Raw genomic sequence first — 18,404 nt, 5'->3', positions numbered from 1 at the left:
CATATGGGGTGTGCACACATGCATGTAGATATGCATGCACATGTGTGCATTCACGTCAAGGTCAGAAGTCAGTGTGGGATGTCATTCTCCATCACACTCCACCTTATTTTTCAAGACAGGATTTCTCACTGAACCTGGAGCTGACCCACTCGCTAGACTGTAGACTAACAAGCTCCAGAGATCTTGCCCAACAGCCTCTGGGGGTACAGACAAAAGAAACTGTGCCCAGCTTTTCTGGGAGGGCTGGTGATTCAAACTCAAGTCCTCATGCTTTCATGCCAGGCACTTTACCAGCTGAACCATCTCCCCACACTCTTCTTACTTTTTAATGAATTTCTTTCCATCCTTCAAAACTCTCTCAAGGGTGACCTCCTCCATAAAGCCTTCCCTGCCCCCTGTCAAAAGCTTTCCTTCACACTTGCACACACTCCTATTGCTATACTTACCACACATGCTGTTACTGTTAGCCACTTATGCATGTTCCTCCATTCCTAACATTATCTGACAGTCATCAGTAAGTGAGTAAAGTTCTTTGTTTGATGAAAACCTTAGGCCAATACCTCATCACCTCAGCCAATTTTCCATCGATAGACCCTCTGTACTGAAGAAAAATTGACACTGGATGTCATGTGTTCTTCAGTATAAAATTACATCAAATGAATTTGTTATTGATTTCATTTCAGATATTAGTGAGTAGATCTGGCCTGGTCTGAAAGCCAAGGCCTGGAAGCCTGCAGGTAGGTGTGAACTGTATGTCTTGTGAAAGAAACCTCAGCAGAGTCCTATCTTTGGCTAATATCACATCAACTTTTTAATTATTTGAAATCATGAAAATTACTCGATAATTCTTAGAGGCAATTTTTCCATATTCATTGAAATTGTAGATGCTTGTACAATTTTTTTAATATTTATAGCAGTAACACCTACAGAAATACTGCTATATATACAAGATATATGTTATGAGGATATTCATTGTAACACGGTTATAATTTTAAAAATTAAGTAATAATAAATTATCTATACATCAAGAAAAATGTTTAATACAATTTAACCTTCAATAAATAAAACTGATCTATGTGCACTGACTGACACATAATGTTAATCAAGGAAACAAATTAGGTTATAAAGAAATACATGTAATAGACTTTATTTCTGTACAACACAGCAAGAGCTCCATATAGTTTGGTGCTTGAGATATTTACTCACTCTTACATGACAAAACCAGTAAATTCGTGAAATGTTTTGCAAAACATCTGGAAGTGAAGACAATTGTCTTTTATGTTGTTGTTGTTGTCTGCACTTTTGAAAATTATACAGGCATGTCTTCCACAATACCCTCTAGTCAAATCACAGACATTGGGTAACACAATGTCTGCAGCTAATAACCCACCTAATGAAGTGTTGGGAAGTGAAACCAAATGATTTCATAGATACTTTTAGCCCTGATTGGTCTCTCGAGTTGCCTGTTTCCTGTAGCTGAGCTTAAATTCCTTCTACAAACACAAATCAGCAAAAGATAAATATTGCACCAGAGTAAAGTGGAGAAGTCATCTGGATTTTGAATATCATTTTGCCTGGTAGCATAAAGGTAACATTACTTGACCAGATTGCAAGTAGAACGATCATTTTTTTAGCATCATCTTCTCTCAGAGGTTTAAAAAAAAAAGAGTAACACAATTTTGTTCTTATAGGTAGCAAATCGAAACATGAAGACTACGATTCTACTGTTTTGTCTTCTAGGATCAACTCAGTCATTACCAGTAAGTGCAATGTGTTTACTTTATGTACTGACCAGGCTCAGCCATGTCTCCTTTACAGACATTTATCACTTCCTGCTTTTCAACAAAACCACTCTGATCTGTGACCCACTTTTTAAGTTTTCTGATTTTATTATACAAAGCAAAAGATGGTAAACTAATAATGTGTTCATGCAAATTTCAATGTTTTCATTTTTTAAATGCATCCATTTTATCACAGAAGAATTTCAATTGTTTGGGTAAAGTAATAGAGTTAACATGACAGACAGAGTGAGTGACTATTTTATTTTCCAAAACAAAATGAAGATTTCTTTGGTGACTAGTTATTTGTTCATGACTAAAAGGGTAAACAACACTTTCTGATTTTTCTATGTGATAAGCAAAACATCTAAATTGGATAAACTCTTAGCTATAAAATTATATGATGTACATTATAAAATATCGAACAGTTTTTACTTAACATGTATCATTACAAAACATGTTGGCATATAATAGATTTTTTAATTGGGGGTGGAGAACTGGTGTTCTATTATTACTTCAGTTGTTCTAAGTTATTTTATAGGTATAGAGATAGGCTATTTGATCACCAAGTAGATTTCTCTTTGATCAGGAAGCTTAAGATATACAGGGAAAATGCAACAGATTTTCTATGAAAGAAGAAAACACTTGAGCTCATTTGGCACTTCCATACTCATCTGTACGACCAACAGACTACTTGGAAACACTCCAGATTGCATACTTGTCCTGGTTGCTAAAATGCAGCGATGAGAACAAAGCTAGGGAGTATGATCCCCTAGAATTCACAATGGCTACACATATCAAATCATTGTTTAGCAAAAAACTTAGATTGTAAAGCTTTCCATGAAAAAAAAATGAATAGAGAGGATGAAACAAAATATGAAAGACCAACGCATTATTAAGAAGTTCTCGGTGCAGACTTAATGTTTGAAACAAGGTCAAAAATATGGTCCAAAAGTTGGCATCACTGGAAGACCACCCATCCTTCCCTCTGAGATGCATCCAGCAACAAAAGCATTCTGGGACCAGACCCGAGAGAAGGGTTTATTGTATTCAGGAACTAGATCACTGCAGTGGTCCCAGTACTGACTCTGATACTCACCAGGTGACTTTGCACAGTGCAAAACTGACATGTCGCATGCAAGGCAAACATGGGAAGGTTCAAAAAACTGCACTTTAATTCAAATGTTTCAAGAAAAATAAAAACAGATGTATCCAGAACTAAGACTCAGAGTATAACACAAGTCCTAGCAGAGGAGAGAAACAGTAAATAAACAGGAGCCAGAGACAAGCACTGGAATCCCACATGCCCAACTTTTTCACTTGTCTTCCAGTCTCTGATTCCAAATCCAGCCAAACAAAAAATATTTGAGGACTTAAAACTGCTCAAAAGACAAGGAGCTTAAATTTACATAGCTCTTTAAGGGACAATCTGTTAGCTTCCTGACATAAAAGGATTCAAAACCTCAAACACATCCCTTCTGCTTTAACAAATATTTATATTCACAGAAGCAGATTAACCCTGCTTTGGGACTTCCTCCAACAAAAACTCCAGATCAGGTGGCATTGTTAAGTCAACAGCAACCAAATCAGGTAAGCACCCAAAAATAGCAACAACTTACAAACCAAGACAGGAAGCATGTTAAGACTGGTAATTTTTTTTTATTATTGTGTTTCTTTAATTTTTTTGACTACAATTTTTTTTATTGAGAAAAGGAAAAAAAAGTTTCCCCCTCCTCCCAGCTTCCCATTTCCCTCCCCCTCCTCCTACCCTTCTCCTCCTCCCTCCACTCCTCTCCCCCTCCCTCTCCAGTCAAAAGAACAGTCAGGGTTCCCCGCCCTGTGGAAAGTCCAAAGTCCTCCCCCCTCCGTCCATGTCTAGGAAGGTGAACATCCAAACTGGCTAGGCTCCCACAAAGCCAGAACATGAAGTAGGATCAAAACCCCGTGCCATTGTCCTTGGCTTCTCATCAGCCCTCATTGTTCGCCATGTTCAGACAGTCCGGTTTTATCCCATGCTTTTTCAGTCATAGTCCAGCTGGCCTTGGTGAGCTCCCAATAGATCAGCCCCACTGTCTCAGTGGGTGGGTGCACCCCTCGTGGTCCTGACTTCCTTGCTCATCTTCTCCCTCCTTCCGCTCCTCATTGGGACCTTGGGAGCTCAGTAAGATTGGTAAATTTTTACAAATCAAGATTTGACAGTCTCAGTCCTCAAAAGAATTGCGCCCCCCCCCCTTTGGAATAAGTAAGAAAAGAAAGCCAGTGTACTTGCTTTGATGTTTAAATGAAGAAAGCAAAGCAGCCTCATTCTTTTTCCTTTTATTCATGTGAATTACATGAGCAAACTTTGTTTTAATCTAGAAATCTAAACTAAATGTAGAAAGCTTTGAAAGTGGGTGGTATTGCCTATTTACAAAACTGTGTCCTTGAGATTCTATGACACTCTGATTTGCTGAAAATGACAGAAGAGGTGTACAGAAAAATAACTACAACTTATCTCTAGGCTCTCTCAATCTCTTTTGCTCCTCTCCCTGTTCCCCACCCCCGCCATATGTGTGGTGTGTGTGTGTGTGTGTGTGTGTGTGTGTGTGTGTGTGAGAGAGAGAGAGAGAGAGAGAGAGAGAGAGAGAGAGCGTGTGTGTGCGTGCACATGTGTGGAGATAAGAGGCTGACCTCAGGAGGCCTTCCTCTGTTATTCTCCTCCTCTATTGACTAGACTGGCAGGCCAGCGCAGCCATGGGATACCTCTTTTCCACCTCCAGCCCTGGAATCACACATGTGGCTGTTTACATGAGCGCTAGGAATCTGAATTCAGGTCCTCGTGTTTGCCCAGCAAGTGCTTTATTCACTGAGACCTCCCCTGTGCCCTCTCAAAATTTTCTTTAGTTTCATCACTACCAATGAACTGATTGTTGCTATAAAGCCTGTTTTCTCGAGACATTTAAATAACCTTGAAAACTGTTTTGGCTCCTATGTTCCCTGCCACTCCAGCTCTCACTCATCCGTGCCTTGCCTTCATGTAGATTATGAAATACGAGTCAAAAGTATTAGAAGTTCAAGCTGTCTCTTTAGTTATTGAACACTGTAGATCATTCAAGTGGAATCAATCTAACTGCTGAAAGAACCTGTATCTTATACTATTAGAGACATTCTTTAGGGAAAAGAATGTAAACCTTTATGTGCGGAATTGAGTGAGTACTAAGACAAAAATATAACTAAATAATAATCATAAATAAATCAGTTGATAAATAGCATAAACTTGGCATACTACTAGGCCATCCAGAACCACACAGGAGACAATGAGGCCTCATGCAGACCATTGGTGAGCAGTGAGAGAGCTGATGGTGACTGTACCTTGGGGAGCAGTATAAACTACCTGAGACTATCTATCTACCATTGATGCTGCAGTACAAAGAGATATTCTCTTGTCTAATGCCCAGTTTCGATGCCCCGCAGATCTTTCCTTCCATAAGTCTAATCCCACTAGCACAGCTGCTCACCTGGGGTTCAGACCTGCAATTGGTAAGTACTCTCTTACATCACCGCACTACCTTTGGTTTAATTAATCTGGCACCTGATACTGAGCATGGAGGAGAGTCAAGAACATATGGAAATGTCTGTCCACAAGTGCATATGCACACACATTCACTGCACATGGGCTGGAAGAGGAGCAGGAGGATATTCAGAGAGTCAGGCGCCACTCAATAAACCTTCGAAAGCTTTTCTCACAAGCCCCTCTGTAGCACTGACCTCATTCTCATTTTTAATCTCCAGATCCTGATACCTCTTCTCTAAGATCCTGCCCCAGCTTCTGCACCAGACCTTCCTTGACAGCCCCTATTATATCCACATCCCACATAAACACTATGATTGCTATTGTGACCCTCTAGGGTGACAACAGGACAGTAACATCTTTGCTCACAGAACATCTTTAAAGAGTCATCTGTTTGGGGAAGAAAAGCATTTCCCTCATGACTTTTCCAGTGTTCATATTGAAATACAGCATTAACCCATGCTCCAGACTCGGTATGTTTTTCTGTATCTCATAACTTTGTCTGGAAATACCTATGAAATAATTCACTTCTTAAGGAAAAATGCAATCAGAAAATGTCCAATAACCATTATTGCATACAGAAGGGGGTAAATTACCTAAATGGTCTCAGAGATGACAAGAAAGAATTCTAATTCCTGGGGAAGCAGAGACAAGCAGCTCAGTTTGTAAAAGCAAAAGGCCAACAATCTGAGTTTGAAGCCCAGGAACCAAATAAATAGGGAAGAAAAAAACAGACACAGCGAAGTTGCCCTCTGACTTCGACAAACACATGCTTAGCATGAACATGTACATACTAATTTTTTCTTTCTTTATAGTTTAGTGTAGGAATTTGATAGGTGGCTCAGTAGTTAAGAGCACTTGCAGAGGACTTGTAGCATGGCAGAAGACCCCACACCGCTCTTGTAGAAGACCAGAGACTTGGTTCCCTGCACTTGTGTACATCAGCTCACAAATTCCTGGAACTCCAGCTCCAGGTGGCCCAATGCCCTCATCTGCCCTACTTAGGCACCTGCACTCATATACATACTTACATACAGGCAAACATACATACACACATGCTGACACACATGCATACACATAAAAAACAAATCTGTGCTAGAAAATTAAACATCTGAATTTTATCTCTGTGATTAATTACACACACAATAAAATAGTATGAACTTATGTAAGAAATTCTTCCTTTAAATCTATATTTTATCTTTAATAGACATATTTTAGGGTCCCAGATGTTCAAACTGAAAGAAATATAATGAAAATCTTCTCTGATGCCCCACAGCTCAACCCTACCACTGGATTGGCACATGGTGCACAGACACTCCCTTTTACCCTGGGTCCGCTGAGCAGACCACAACAGCTGCAACCCCAGGTAAGCGGAGGGAAGGGCTTCCTGAACTCAGGACATTTTCCCTCAGCTGAAGCTATGGGATCAAACAGTCTTCTTCAAGGGTCTTATAAACTGTAAGCAGATGGTTTGCAGGTGTTTGTTCTATGAACACAAAATGGCATGAATTGTTTCGACACCTTCAAATGCTTGCGTACAGTGTTATTTTCACTAACCGCATAGTATGCTGCTATATACATAATTTCTTAATGCAGAAAATAAGAAAATTATTACCACACCCTAGCAAGAAAACATGAAGGTCAAATGCCATGCTAGTATCTACTAGATCACAGGATGGTGACTTAAAAATTAATATATTTGAAAAGAAACAGACTGGTAGTCCCTCTAGGTCCAAGTCTCTTCCCAACCCTAAGATGGCTCCCTTAATTAAGATATGTGCTTCCCTGCTCCCCTATCCAACCTTCCTTTATCCCAATCATCCCGTTGCCCCAAGTTCTCCCCATCCTACCCTTCTCACTTTTCTCTCCCCATCTCCCCTTACCCCCCTCCCCCCCCACCCTTAAGATCCCGATTTATGCCTGGCAATCTTGTCTACTTCCCCTACCCAAGAGGATAGCTAAATGTTTTTCTTTGGGTTCACCTTCTTATTTAGCTTCTTTAGGATATCCAATTATAGACTCACTGACCTTTATTTAAGGCTAGAAACCAATTCATGTTCTGGCTGTGTGGGAGCCTAGCCAGTTTGGACGTTCACCTTCCTAGACCAGGATGGGGGTGGGGAGGACTTTGGACTTTCCACAGGGCAAGGAACCCTGACTGCTCTTCAGACTTGAGAGGGAGGGGGAGAGGAGTGGGGGGAGAGGGAGAGGAGTGGGGGGATGGGGAGAGGAGGGGGGGGGGAGGAGTGGGAGGCTGGGAGGAGGTGGAAATTGTTTTTTTTCTCAATAAAACAAAAAGAAAGTTAAAAAAAAAAGAAAAGAAAAGAAACAGACTCAGCCCAGCATCTTATTCCTCAGAGTCAGAGGCATTAGTGAGCATATTATAAAAGGTTTGTACAGAAGATCGGACATTGCACATTTCCCAACGTGCAGCAATGTTAAATCATTGATTCCTCAGTCTTGCTGGGAATTCCCCAATGTCTCTGGGCCAGGCCTAGCTCCAGTCCCTCTAACCTGCCTCTTCCTATGTAGAGTGGATAATTTTTTGGAAGAACTTTAGAAGCATATATTTTACATAATAATGGGTCCCATTATGACATTCCCATACATGCCTATGAAGTATTTCTATCATAATTACCTCCCATTTCTTTCCATGTCCCTCTTCTCGTCCTCCTCCCAGTGGTTGGCCTTCCTCTTTCTATCTAATCTCCCTTCTTCTTGCACATCCTTTATTGTGTGCAATCGATGAGCTTGATTAGGTTAACGTACAAAAGCACAGGTGAAGTATCACTTAAAGAAACATGAATGACTTACCCATAGCTATGTACTAAAGAAGATGTCTCTCTGCTACCCCAGCAAGTATTAACTCTGAATCCTCAGAGAGGGGTGGGGCCTCGTGGGTCCCTCCCCTGTCCATGACAGAATTTTCACAGTTCCCATCTTATGCAGGGCTTGCACAGGTAGTCACAGCAGCTAAGAGTTCAAGAGTGTGACAGCCCAGCCCTCCCACAGGACAGCACCGCACAACACTCTGTCCCTTCCTCCAGCTCTCCCATTCTGTTTGCCACAACTCTGCTTCCCTCTGAGCCTCTGACACTGTGGTAGAGATGTCCCTCCTAGGGCTAAGCACTCGGTGGTCTTTCTAGTCTCAGCATTTAGATCAGTTTTGAGTCTTTGCCATACCTGTGACCCATCACCTAAATAAATAAATAAATAAGACATAAAGAGGTTTCTCAAAAAATAAATAAATAAATAAATAAAGAGGTTTCTCTGACCAAAGATGATGACAGACAGAAGTACTAATTTACAGGCCGAAACGTAAATGTTTGAAAAGCAATATAAAGTTGGATCACTTTCTCTGACACAAACCTACATTTGTAGCCTTTAACTACCAAAGCCAACCTTGGGAAGAAAGGATGCAGAACCACAAAGCTAGTCAAAACCAGCTCTCTGTGTAAACAGCTGGCGCCGTGTGGGCGAGTTATTTCAGCCAGGTAGGACTCACCTTCCTCAAAATGTAGAAGAGGCATTAAAGTAGAGGCTTCCTCTGACTGTTGCAAAAATTAAAAAAATAAGTGTCTAGAACAGTTTGTGCAACGCAGTAAATACACTCATGTTCGCTGTCATTACTTCAGACAACTTCCAAGCAATAGCTGAGACAAGGTATCTCCTTTGTAATTACACTGCTGAACAATTAGGTTAAATTTCGTTATCATGGTCACTTATGTACCCACCCAGTTCCCCTTTTTATTTATTTATTTTTGTTCCCTCCGCTCCAGTTTTCCATTAAAAGGAGATTTTAATTTGGTTTTCTTCACAACACCCACCCTGACAGTTGTTTGGATTCGTTGTTCCTCTGCTGTCATATTTTGCTGCCGGGAGACAAGGAGCTGACTACTACTATAGAAAGATGTGTGCCTGTCACTGTTGGCCTGACAGGCACTGCTGTGCCAGCTGAATGGGAAAATGGCAAGAGCAGGAGCCGGTCAGACTCAAATCCTTCAGGGTGGTACATACTAAGTCAAAAGTCAATTTTGATGACTTTTTCTGACACTGGATTTCCTGTGGAAATCAAAATAAAAGCTTAAGACTTGAGTTTCTTTTTTGTAAAGTTAGGCTAGCTTGCTTTTTTTTTTTTTTTTTGGAGCAGCAGAAAATACACAGCATGCCAACTCCTCATCCATTTCAGCAAGCAAGCAACTCGTACCCAGTTATCAGTACTTCTCATCTACCTTCCAGACCTCGACTGTGGGTGTGGGCGGCTGAGCAAGTGGGACCCCTAACCCATCCCCTAGTATTCAACTTTAACAGTGATTTTTGTCCCTTTATTTTTTAGATGTTACCCATTATTGTGGCGCAACTTGGAGCTCAGGTAAGACTGTTGTGATTTTCAATTGCCCATGTGCAGAGTATTTCTCTTGTCTCAATTCACCAATCAAGCACCAGGATTCTAACTCACTTTGCACTGTTTGAGCACTGAAAATAGCAAGATATAGCACTTACCTAGCCCTGGCAGGCTGGCAGGTGCACTTCTCTGTCCTTCATGGTACCGTTTCCGTTAACAACGACACAATCTCTTGTAAACATCATCACTGCATCTCTGAAAATAAATGAGATACGGTTACCCCTCTAGCCACACCCTTAGTAAACAAAGCAGCCAGTCACCCCTGAACCACACTGTCAAAAAAGAAATAACTTAGTGGGATTAATATGATGACCCATGATGTGGGGGGTTATTTTTAATAGCAAATCTATTTTAACCATATGTGTTTATCCCACAAGGCTCAACCTCTTTTTTCTTTCTTGTCAGTCCTCAACACTTTCTTCTATTCCTATTAGTTTTTACAAAAGTTACTCTTTAGCTCACTGATAAAATTATCAAGGACCAAAAGCAGTATCAGCATTAACATCAGATGGCAGCTCCATTCCTAAAAGGAGAGGTGAATATTAATACGAAATCCCAATCAACCTTTTGTGTTTAAGCAGGCATCTGTATAGCTTATTAGGATGTCCTTGAGTTTGTGATCCTCCTGCCTCAACCTCTCCAGTGCTGGAATTACAGGAGTGTGTCATTCACTACACCCACTCCTATTGGCTCTTTATGCGCCTGAGACTACATCTCAAGAAAAGAAATTCTGAAGTGCAGCAAAGATTTAGGTACCACATACTCATTAAATAATATTTGTGGTGTATAAAATACAGCTAAAACTTAAATTTAAGACCAAATCAAAACAGAAAAATTCAGTGAACTACAACATAGCCATAAATAAATATTACATAGCTATTTAAATTGCATTTATCACAATTTGGCAATAACACAGATAAGGGTTGTTACAAAATACTAAGAAAAATAACTATATAAATGAGTTTCTATTACATGAAGAATAAATTTGTAAAATAACACCTGGAAAGACCCATCATATGTAAATCATAGGATTATTTTTTCTGTTGCTTTCCGTATTCTCCAGATTCTTTCCAATGTAGATCTATAACCTAATTATATATATGTATGTATGTATGTATGTATGATTTTCAAAGCTAAGTCACATTATTCAATAATAAACATGAGCAGTCTCAAACCACATGCTGACATGAGTTTTGTGATACAGATACCAGATCATCCAATTTCTTTATAATACTGAGAAGTATTTGAAGGTTTTGAGTTATATTATATACATTGCATTGAATATATTGAAAGTTCTCTAATTGCTTCTATTTGTCATTTTGCTTTTAGGGTACTCTCCTAAGCTCAGAAGAACTGGTAAGAAGAAAATCTCTTAAGTCACTACCATTTTAAATTCTTCTCATTTCTCCTAGTGTCCTCTGCCCTTCCAGCTCTTTCGATTACATCCCCTCCCCCACCTTCTCCTACCATGGGCTGTGCATTTTTACAGCTCCTTGGAGTTGATTATTCTTTCTCAGTTAAAGATTTTGTCATCTTTCTCCTACTAGTTTCCATTAATTTAACTTTGCATTAGCTTTCTATATATTGCCATCAGACTCAGTATTAACCCAGAGGGCCACTGCACACGTTTAAACTTTATTTTGATTAACTTAAATTTTATATTGAAGATTATACATTATTCTACAGATGTAGACACAAAGTAATATAAATACTGACTCTTTAGGAAGGATTAAATCTGTTGAACTTTCCATTTTATGAGAGGGTTTTTTTCTATATTCTGATAGTAATGAGTTAATTCCTTCTTATAGACACAAATAACTGAAGAATAAGAATTAAAATTTTTATTATCCTCACTCATAATTTCTATGCAAGTATGCACAGATCGTGTTTATAGACATGTATTTGGACTACTGTGGTATCTAAACATGACAACAGAAATAAGTAATTGAGGTAGCATCATAGTGTAATGAATTAAGTAAAATGCTGCAGACCCCCGAGTAGCTACAGCAGCAGAAACGCTGCAGGTCCTCAAGCAGCGGCAGTGGGCAGCAGGTCTTTGACTTTAGCCTCTCCCTTCGGCCATCCCTATCCCAACCGGCTGTCCTCCCTCTAAACAAAAAAGATTAGTTAACCTGGTTAAAATGAGTTCTTTTCTTCTGTTTCCTTCCCTATAACAGCCATTAGCCTCACAAATCTTCACAGGCCTCCTTATCCACCCCTTGTTTCCCGGAGGCATTCTGCCCTCCAGTCAGACCGGGGCTAAACCAGATGCACAAAATGGAGTCCTTCCTACGAGACAGGCAGGAACAAGCCCTGCTATACAAGGAACCACCCAGGGCCAAGTCACAACTCCTGCGGTCACCGATGATGACGACTATGAAATGAGCACCCCTGCAGGCATGCGCAGGGGCACACACACCACGGAGGGAACCACGACAGACCCACCGAATAGTAAGTTGTCCCTACTTACACCTTGCTCATCACCATGAGGGGCAACAGCAGAATGGCCGGGAGGGGTTCTTTGCACTGACAAACACAGACCTCAGGCAAGGAAAGGAGCCTTCTCGATGCGCGTGGGCATCAAGACACATGAAGCAATAGTTTTACTAGGCTACTAATCCTAGTATTAACCCAAGAAGAAAACAATCAGTTGTTGATATAACTTCCACAACACACATACTCGCACACGCGCGCACACACACACACACACACACGCATGCGCATGGGGCCTATAACCAACTTGGAATGAGCCTTAGGATCACCACAATATTGCAAGGAGCCACTGGTAATAGTCTGAAATTCACCAGGGGTACACCGCCCATCTGCATTCCCGCATCGTGTGTAAGCACGGGATGTTTTTACCTGCCTCTAAAATCAATCACCTTGTTTCTTCTAGGAACTCACAAAGCTGCTTCAGATCTCTTTGACTAGCCCACACCACATTTGGAGGTTTGTGAATCGTCTTCATTAATCACATGATGGAAAATACTAAGACACCGTGAAAGGTTTCGGGAGGCATGAATTCTTAGTTTACCTGAGATTTTCTTTGAAATTTCAGGAGATAAATTGAATGAAGGGAATGTCAAGTTCAAAAACATCATTAAATAGATCAATCTGTCTTTGAAATTCTTGGTATGCTACATCAAACCTGGAAGATATGTATATTAAAATATATTTTGAAAACTGACTTTTTCTCCTTTGGGGCTGGAAGAAAGTTGGATGCCTTCAGAAATTACCTCAGCATGTCTTCATGACTTTAAGCCTAGAACTTCCTTTGGAAGTGGGAAGTATTTCTGCCAAGAGAGAGGATAATTTGTGATGTGGGGATAAATTCTGGCCTACACATAATCACCTCACAACACACTCCGAGAAGAAACAGAAATTTAATTTTCAATAAGCAAGTTATTTGTGATAATTCATGGCAAACAATAGCAACGAACAAGCGTCAGCCCAGGAGTGGCCCTAGAGTCAAAGCTGTGGAACTGAGGCATTTGTTTCTCACATCTTACAGCTCAGAACAGGAAACATCACAAACAAAAGCACTCAATCAGACCAGTGTGATACTCTCTGCCCTGTCCACATAAAAGGCAGAACTTAATCTGCTTAAATTTATAACTCAGACAACTGCTTTCATCCGGGTTGAAATTGAACCAGACCCAGTGTTGTGGGATGTACCGATCACACCTTGCTCTCATCCGGGGTTGAAACTGAACCAGCCCCCAGTGTTGTGGGGTATACCGATCACACCTTGACAATCCTGAGACTGCCAATAAAGTTCTCTTTGAATCAGACAGTAGAGCTAGCTAGTAGGTGAGCAGAATTAGCCGTAGAGGCACAGGAAGCAGTAGGGAGGGGCTTAGAAAGATTCATTGGCTTTCTGGATTGAGGAAGGAGAGAGAGAGGAAGTCACTGGTTGTTTCTCCACCACTACTCAGATCAATAAGGTTTTTACCCGGATATCTGACTCCTGAGTTTTATTTAATAATCAAACAATATAAGTAATCACTTAACCCTAATCACCCCCCATCAAGTTAATAATGCTTCTCGGGATGTGTACCTGGGACCATCAGTATATAATAGACCTAAGTATGCATCATGAAATTCATTCCGTCCCAAGTCCTTCAGTGGTTAAAGACTTATCACCAGTGTATCTACAGATGCTCAAATATGCATATAAATTGACATTTTTGTGTTTCAACTTCAAAAAAATCTTCAGCAAGAAAATGGTTTTAGTCTTGAAATCTCATGTTTGATATAGCAGAAGATACTATGATTCTTTCATCTGCTTCTGCATTGAATGTTAAAAATTTTTGCAGTATACGACTCAGACAGGTAGAATTAAAAATTAAAATAATATTTGACTGTTACTATGAAAATAGAGTTACTTTGCCAATACATCCAAAGGATCACAGAGATCTTCCAGTGATCAAATGTTGAGAACAGCTTTGAGCAAAGTCACATCTGTTTATCTTTGCCCTCTTCGGGTTACATATATTGATCTTCACACATAGAAATTCCCACTGTTTGTTTTACTATTACATGACCACCTAACACAGTAATTCTGATGAAATCAACTTGATTCAGTCCCCACCCAAAAATTAGAAATTGAAATAAACTTAGTTATAAGTGCCGCATAACAAATATACCCCTGAGTGGGATGACTGTCCTGGTAAATGAGGCATCGGTGAAAACCGAAACTGGTGTTACCAATTTACCAACTGATAACCGGTAGCATTTTCTTAGACTAGTCCCTGGCTTCAAATGCTTAGACATTTTTCCCTTTTGTTAATGGCATAAACGCCCACTTTTACCATACACATAAAACATAGTCCCTTAGTGACACCAACTGTGACCTTTCACTTGGGAAAACCCTGAGTGACAAATGAAGCATTCCAAGTCATTTCTGAATGGAACTACCAGAAATAACTATTCACAAACCACATAAATATTCTCCCCTAAGCCTAAACTAATGTATCCCTAATTTAATTTTCCTTAGGCACATTCAAAAAATACCTATGACCACACCAATGCCATCTGACACAAGTTCTAGTAAGACAAAGGAAACTCCGAGGGGATAGAAGTCACAACTAGCTGTGGCTAAACTATCTTAACAGTATGCTGGTGGCACAACCTATAACCCCAGCTACTAAGGAGGATGAGGCAGGAGGATCACAAGCTCAAACGCTGTCACTGCTCTAGAGGAAGTTCAAGGCCAGCCTGGCCAACTTAGTTAAGCCTTCTCACAATAAAAACATAAAAAGGTCCAGGGGGCTAGGAGAGATGTCACAGAAGTCAAAGTGCTTGACATGCATCTACAGTACCAGTTTACTCCCAGAATCCAGTATAAAATGCTGCTGGGCATGGTGGCCTCCTGTAATTCCAGTCTCAGAAAGTGGAGACAGGTATGATGGCTACCAAAACAAACCCGATGGGAAAGCTCTGGGTTTAATTGAGAGCCCCTGCCCAATTAGATAATATGGAAAATCAATTAATAGCAATGATTTCAACAACTTCAAGTTTCCACAAGCAACACACACACACACACACACACACACACACACAAATGGGGAAACTGGCTGGGTACTTAATTCAATGGTGGAAGGTGCTTGTCTAGCACATGAGAGGTCCAGGTTCAATCCTCAGAAATGAATAAAACAAAGATGGCTTACTGTTGCAAAAGCTACAAAATATAGCATCTTGTGAGTCAATTCCTAGCATCATCTCAAGGCCTTGAGGGGCTGAGCACCAAACAAAGGGAAATGGTGTACGCTGAGGGTGTGGGAAATATAAAGCATCTGTAGAACTTGAGTCTTAATTTACTTCTAATTATAATTTAGCCATCAAAGCTTGAATAAGGTAGCAGATATAGAAGTCCAAAAGATAGCTATTAATAAAATACAACTCCAGCCTCCTACAGAATTTAAAATTTTCTAGTAGCCACATGGAAAAGGTAAAAACAAGCAGATGAAATTTCATGCCACTAAAAATCTTTTTATTCAAGATAACCAAAATACAATTTGATAAAATTCAACATAAAGTTTTTGATGGTTCATTTACCTTTTTTGATGCTACTAAGTCTCTGAAATCTAATATATATTCTAATATATGTTCCCATTTAAGCCATATTTCAAGTTCTTAATAGCAACATGCAGATGGGGAGTGCTATATTTAAAAAACTAAAAGATTTTCAACATTTGTGAATTTACAGAAAAGTGGAAGAGAATGTAGACATTTTTCAGTTCCTTTTTTCCTCTTCTTACACAGTTAATCCTATCATCAGCCTCTTAATGTGGTCCCTTTTTTGCAACTGATGATCCAGTACTGATACATTGCTACTAGCTGGATCAGATATTTTACATTAGGGCTCACACCTAGTGTTGTATGTTATATATATTGATTTTTAGGTTGATGTAAAGAATATTTTGCTGGGTTCTAGATGAGATGGAATTGAATTTGCAGATCAGATTGGGGAAAACTGACATCTTGACATGATGAGCTCTACCCACAGACATAAAATATCTTGTTAGTGATTCATGATTTTTAAATTTATCCTATTAAAGTTTAATGGTTTTCACAAATGTGTTTAAGTTGAAGTTTAACCCCTGGTTATTTTTTCCTTAAATTTAGACCTGTGTTCTCCAGGATTGTTATGTTTAAAACACATACAAAACCAACAATGGTTAGTATTTTAAAAATAATTGCCTCACATTTGCAAATGCTATGATTTGCTAGGAATCTCCGCCCTCTGGTGGTGTAGGCAGCAAAACTACAAGCGGTTCATTAAGTAGAGCTAAGAGACCAAGCAATACCTGCAAAGAATTAAGTCTCAAATCCGACAGCCATTCATACAGCAAGTGGAGACGAAAGGTGATTAAGGGTGACGTGTGGGAGAAGCCAGTGCCCCAGCAACAACATGCAGGTTTTCTCTCAGGGACACACTGGCAGACTTGGCCAAAGAGATCAACCTAAGGTGTAGGGAGCCATGTTCAGAAGACTGTGCTTATCCATTACTCCTATTTTTCTCATCATTTTATTAGCATTTTTTTATTCTAAAGATTTTATATTACTCCTGTTGCAATGTGCTATGCCAAATTTATAGCTTACGGTTTTCAACCATATTTTTTAAGGTTTGCTTTCAATTTCTTGAATGTATTCTCAGTTGTTTAGAGTAAAATATAATTTACTTATCTTTACTTCATACAGATTTTTATACGGATCAGTTTCTGTTCTCATTTTTCTTCATGGAATTTTGCCTTCCTATTGATAGAGTGGGTATATGGTGCTCAGTGAGATTGCTGGTCCCAATACCTGATTGTTCTCTGAAACTCAACTTCTACTGTCCTATCTGAGAGTTGGTGACGAATTCTGATAAAGAACCTCCCCACGTGGTACTTGACTCCACCCTATGACAAATAAGAAGTGATTATTTCATAAAAATAAATACTAATCACAGATTGAGTATTAACAGTCCCATCCTAGCCTAAAGGAAACAAATAAGAATTGGAGGGGCTGCTGGGAAGGCTCAGCTGCCAGTCTTGACGGCATGAGTTCAGTCCCTGGGTCATACATGGTGGAAGGAAAACAGACTCCAGAAACTGTTCTATGGTTTCCACATACATGCCATGGTATGTGTGGGCTCACACGTGTATGTACACACAGAGAAAAATAAAATGTAGTAAAAAAAAATTCATATGGAAAAACTTGTTAAGTGTGGTGTGCTTGTGTGTGCACACATGTGTATATAGACTAGATGCCAAAACGTTATATTATTCTTTCTTTATATTATGCTTATATGTGGACTATCCACACACACACACACACACACACACACACACACACACACACACGTGAATACTTACTCCCCAGCTAGTGGTGCTGTTTTGGGAGGTCTAGACATAAGACCCATAGAGGATGCTGGGCCCTGTGTGTGCTGGTCCAGAGAATGCTGGGCCATCTCTGCTGCCAGTCTAATCCTGTTTCCTAAGCTATTCAAGTGTGACCAGCTCCACGTTCCTACTTCAGCAGCCATGAGAAACTGCACCGCTTTGAACCACGATCAAAACAAGCTTCTCCTGTCCGCTGCTTCTGTAGGTAACTGCCACGGCAATGAGAAAGTAACTGATACGATCTGCACTTGTGTGAGTTTCCATCCGGAAACTAAAATGTCATAGCGCTGCTATAAAGCATATGCACTAAATTTTTAAATCTTTCTTGATTATTCTGTTTCTGTATATGCAGGTGAGGTGTATGCTTATCATGTATCCACAAGATAGCCAGAGAAGAGCATCGGGTACCCTGCTCTATCCCTCTCCACACATTCCCTGAAAAGGGCTTTCTCACGGCACAGGGCTACACTAAAGCTGCCTCTGCCTCCCCAGGGCTACATTAAAGGCAGGTGCGTTTTGCCTGGCTGCTGAAATTTCATCTTTCTGCCAACGTCTCCGCAAGCCCTCCTGGAGCCTGCAATGCTTTCTAAGCTGTTGCCGCACAGCAAACGCTGAACCCTAGAGCTACGGGTTAATTATCGTGACTGTTTCATAAAGCAGGAGTAAATAAAAATCAGCTCTTAAAAGTACAAGAAATAGAATTAGTGATCCAAACCCCATGGCTTATCTGCTACTGCTCTGTACTCTTGGATGACTATTTTCTCAAACAACTTTAGTAATTACAT

General features: G+C 40.0%; 1 protein-coding gene across 1 annotated transcript; it reads left to right on the top strand.

The window, feature by feature from the left end:
- The first annotated feature begins 1,706 nt into the window (after positions 1 to 1,706).
- Amtn (amelotin) lies at positions 1,707 to 17,904 on the top strand. Its single transcript, XM_041671113.1, has 8 exons — positions 1,707 to 1,760; positions 3,285 to 3,368; positions 5,232 to 5,297; positions 6,605 to 6,694; positions 9,665 to 9,700; positions 11,063 to 11,089; positions 11,911 to 12,184; positions 17,756 to 17,904. Exons 1-8 carry the CDS (start codon positions 1,707 to 1,709, stop codon positions 17,902 to 17,904), a joined length of 780 nt encoding a protein of 259 aa, XP_041527047.1.
- The last annotated feature ends 500 nt before the right edge of the window (positions 17,905 to 18,404 follow it).

Source organism: Microtus oregoni, unplaced genomic scaffold, assembly GCF_018167655.1.
Source record: "Microtus oregoni isolate MIOR12 unplaced genomic scaffold, Mior012 000021F_ref0000039, whole genome shotgun sequence".
Classification (NCBI taxonomy): domain Eukaryota; kingdom Metazoa; phylum Chordata; class Mammalia; order Rodentia; family Cricetidae; genus Microtus; species Microtus oregoni.
The sequence above is the reverse complement of the archived record's forward strand: the minus strand, read 5'-3'. Positions and strand labels throughout refer to the sequence as shown.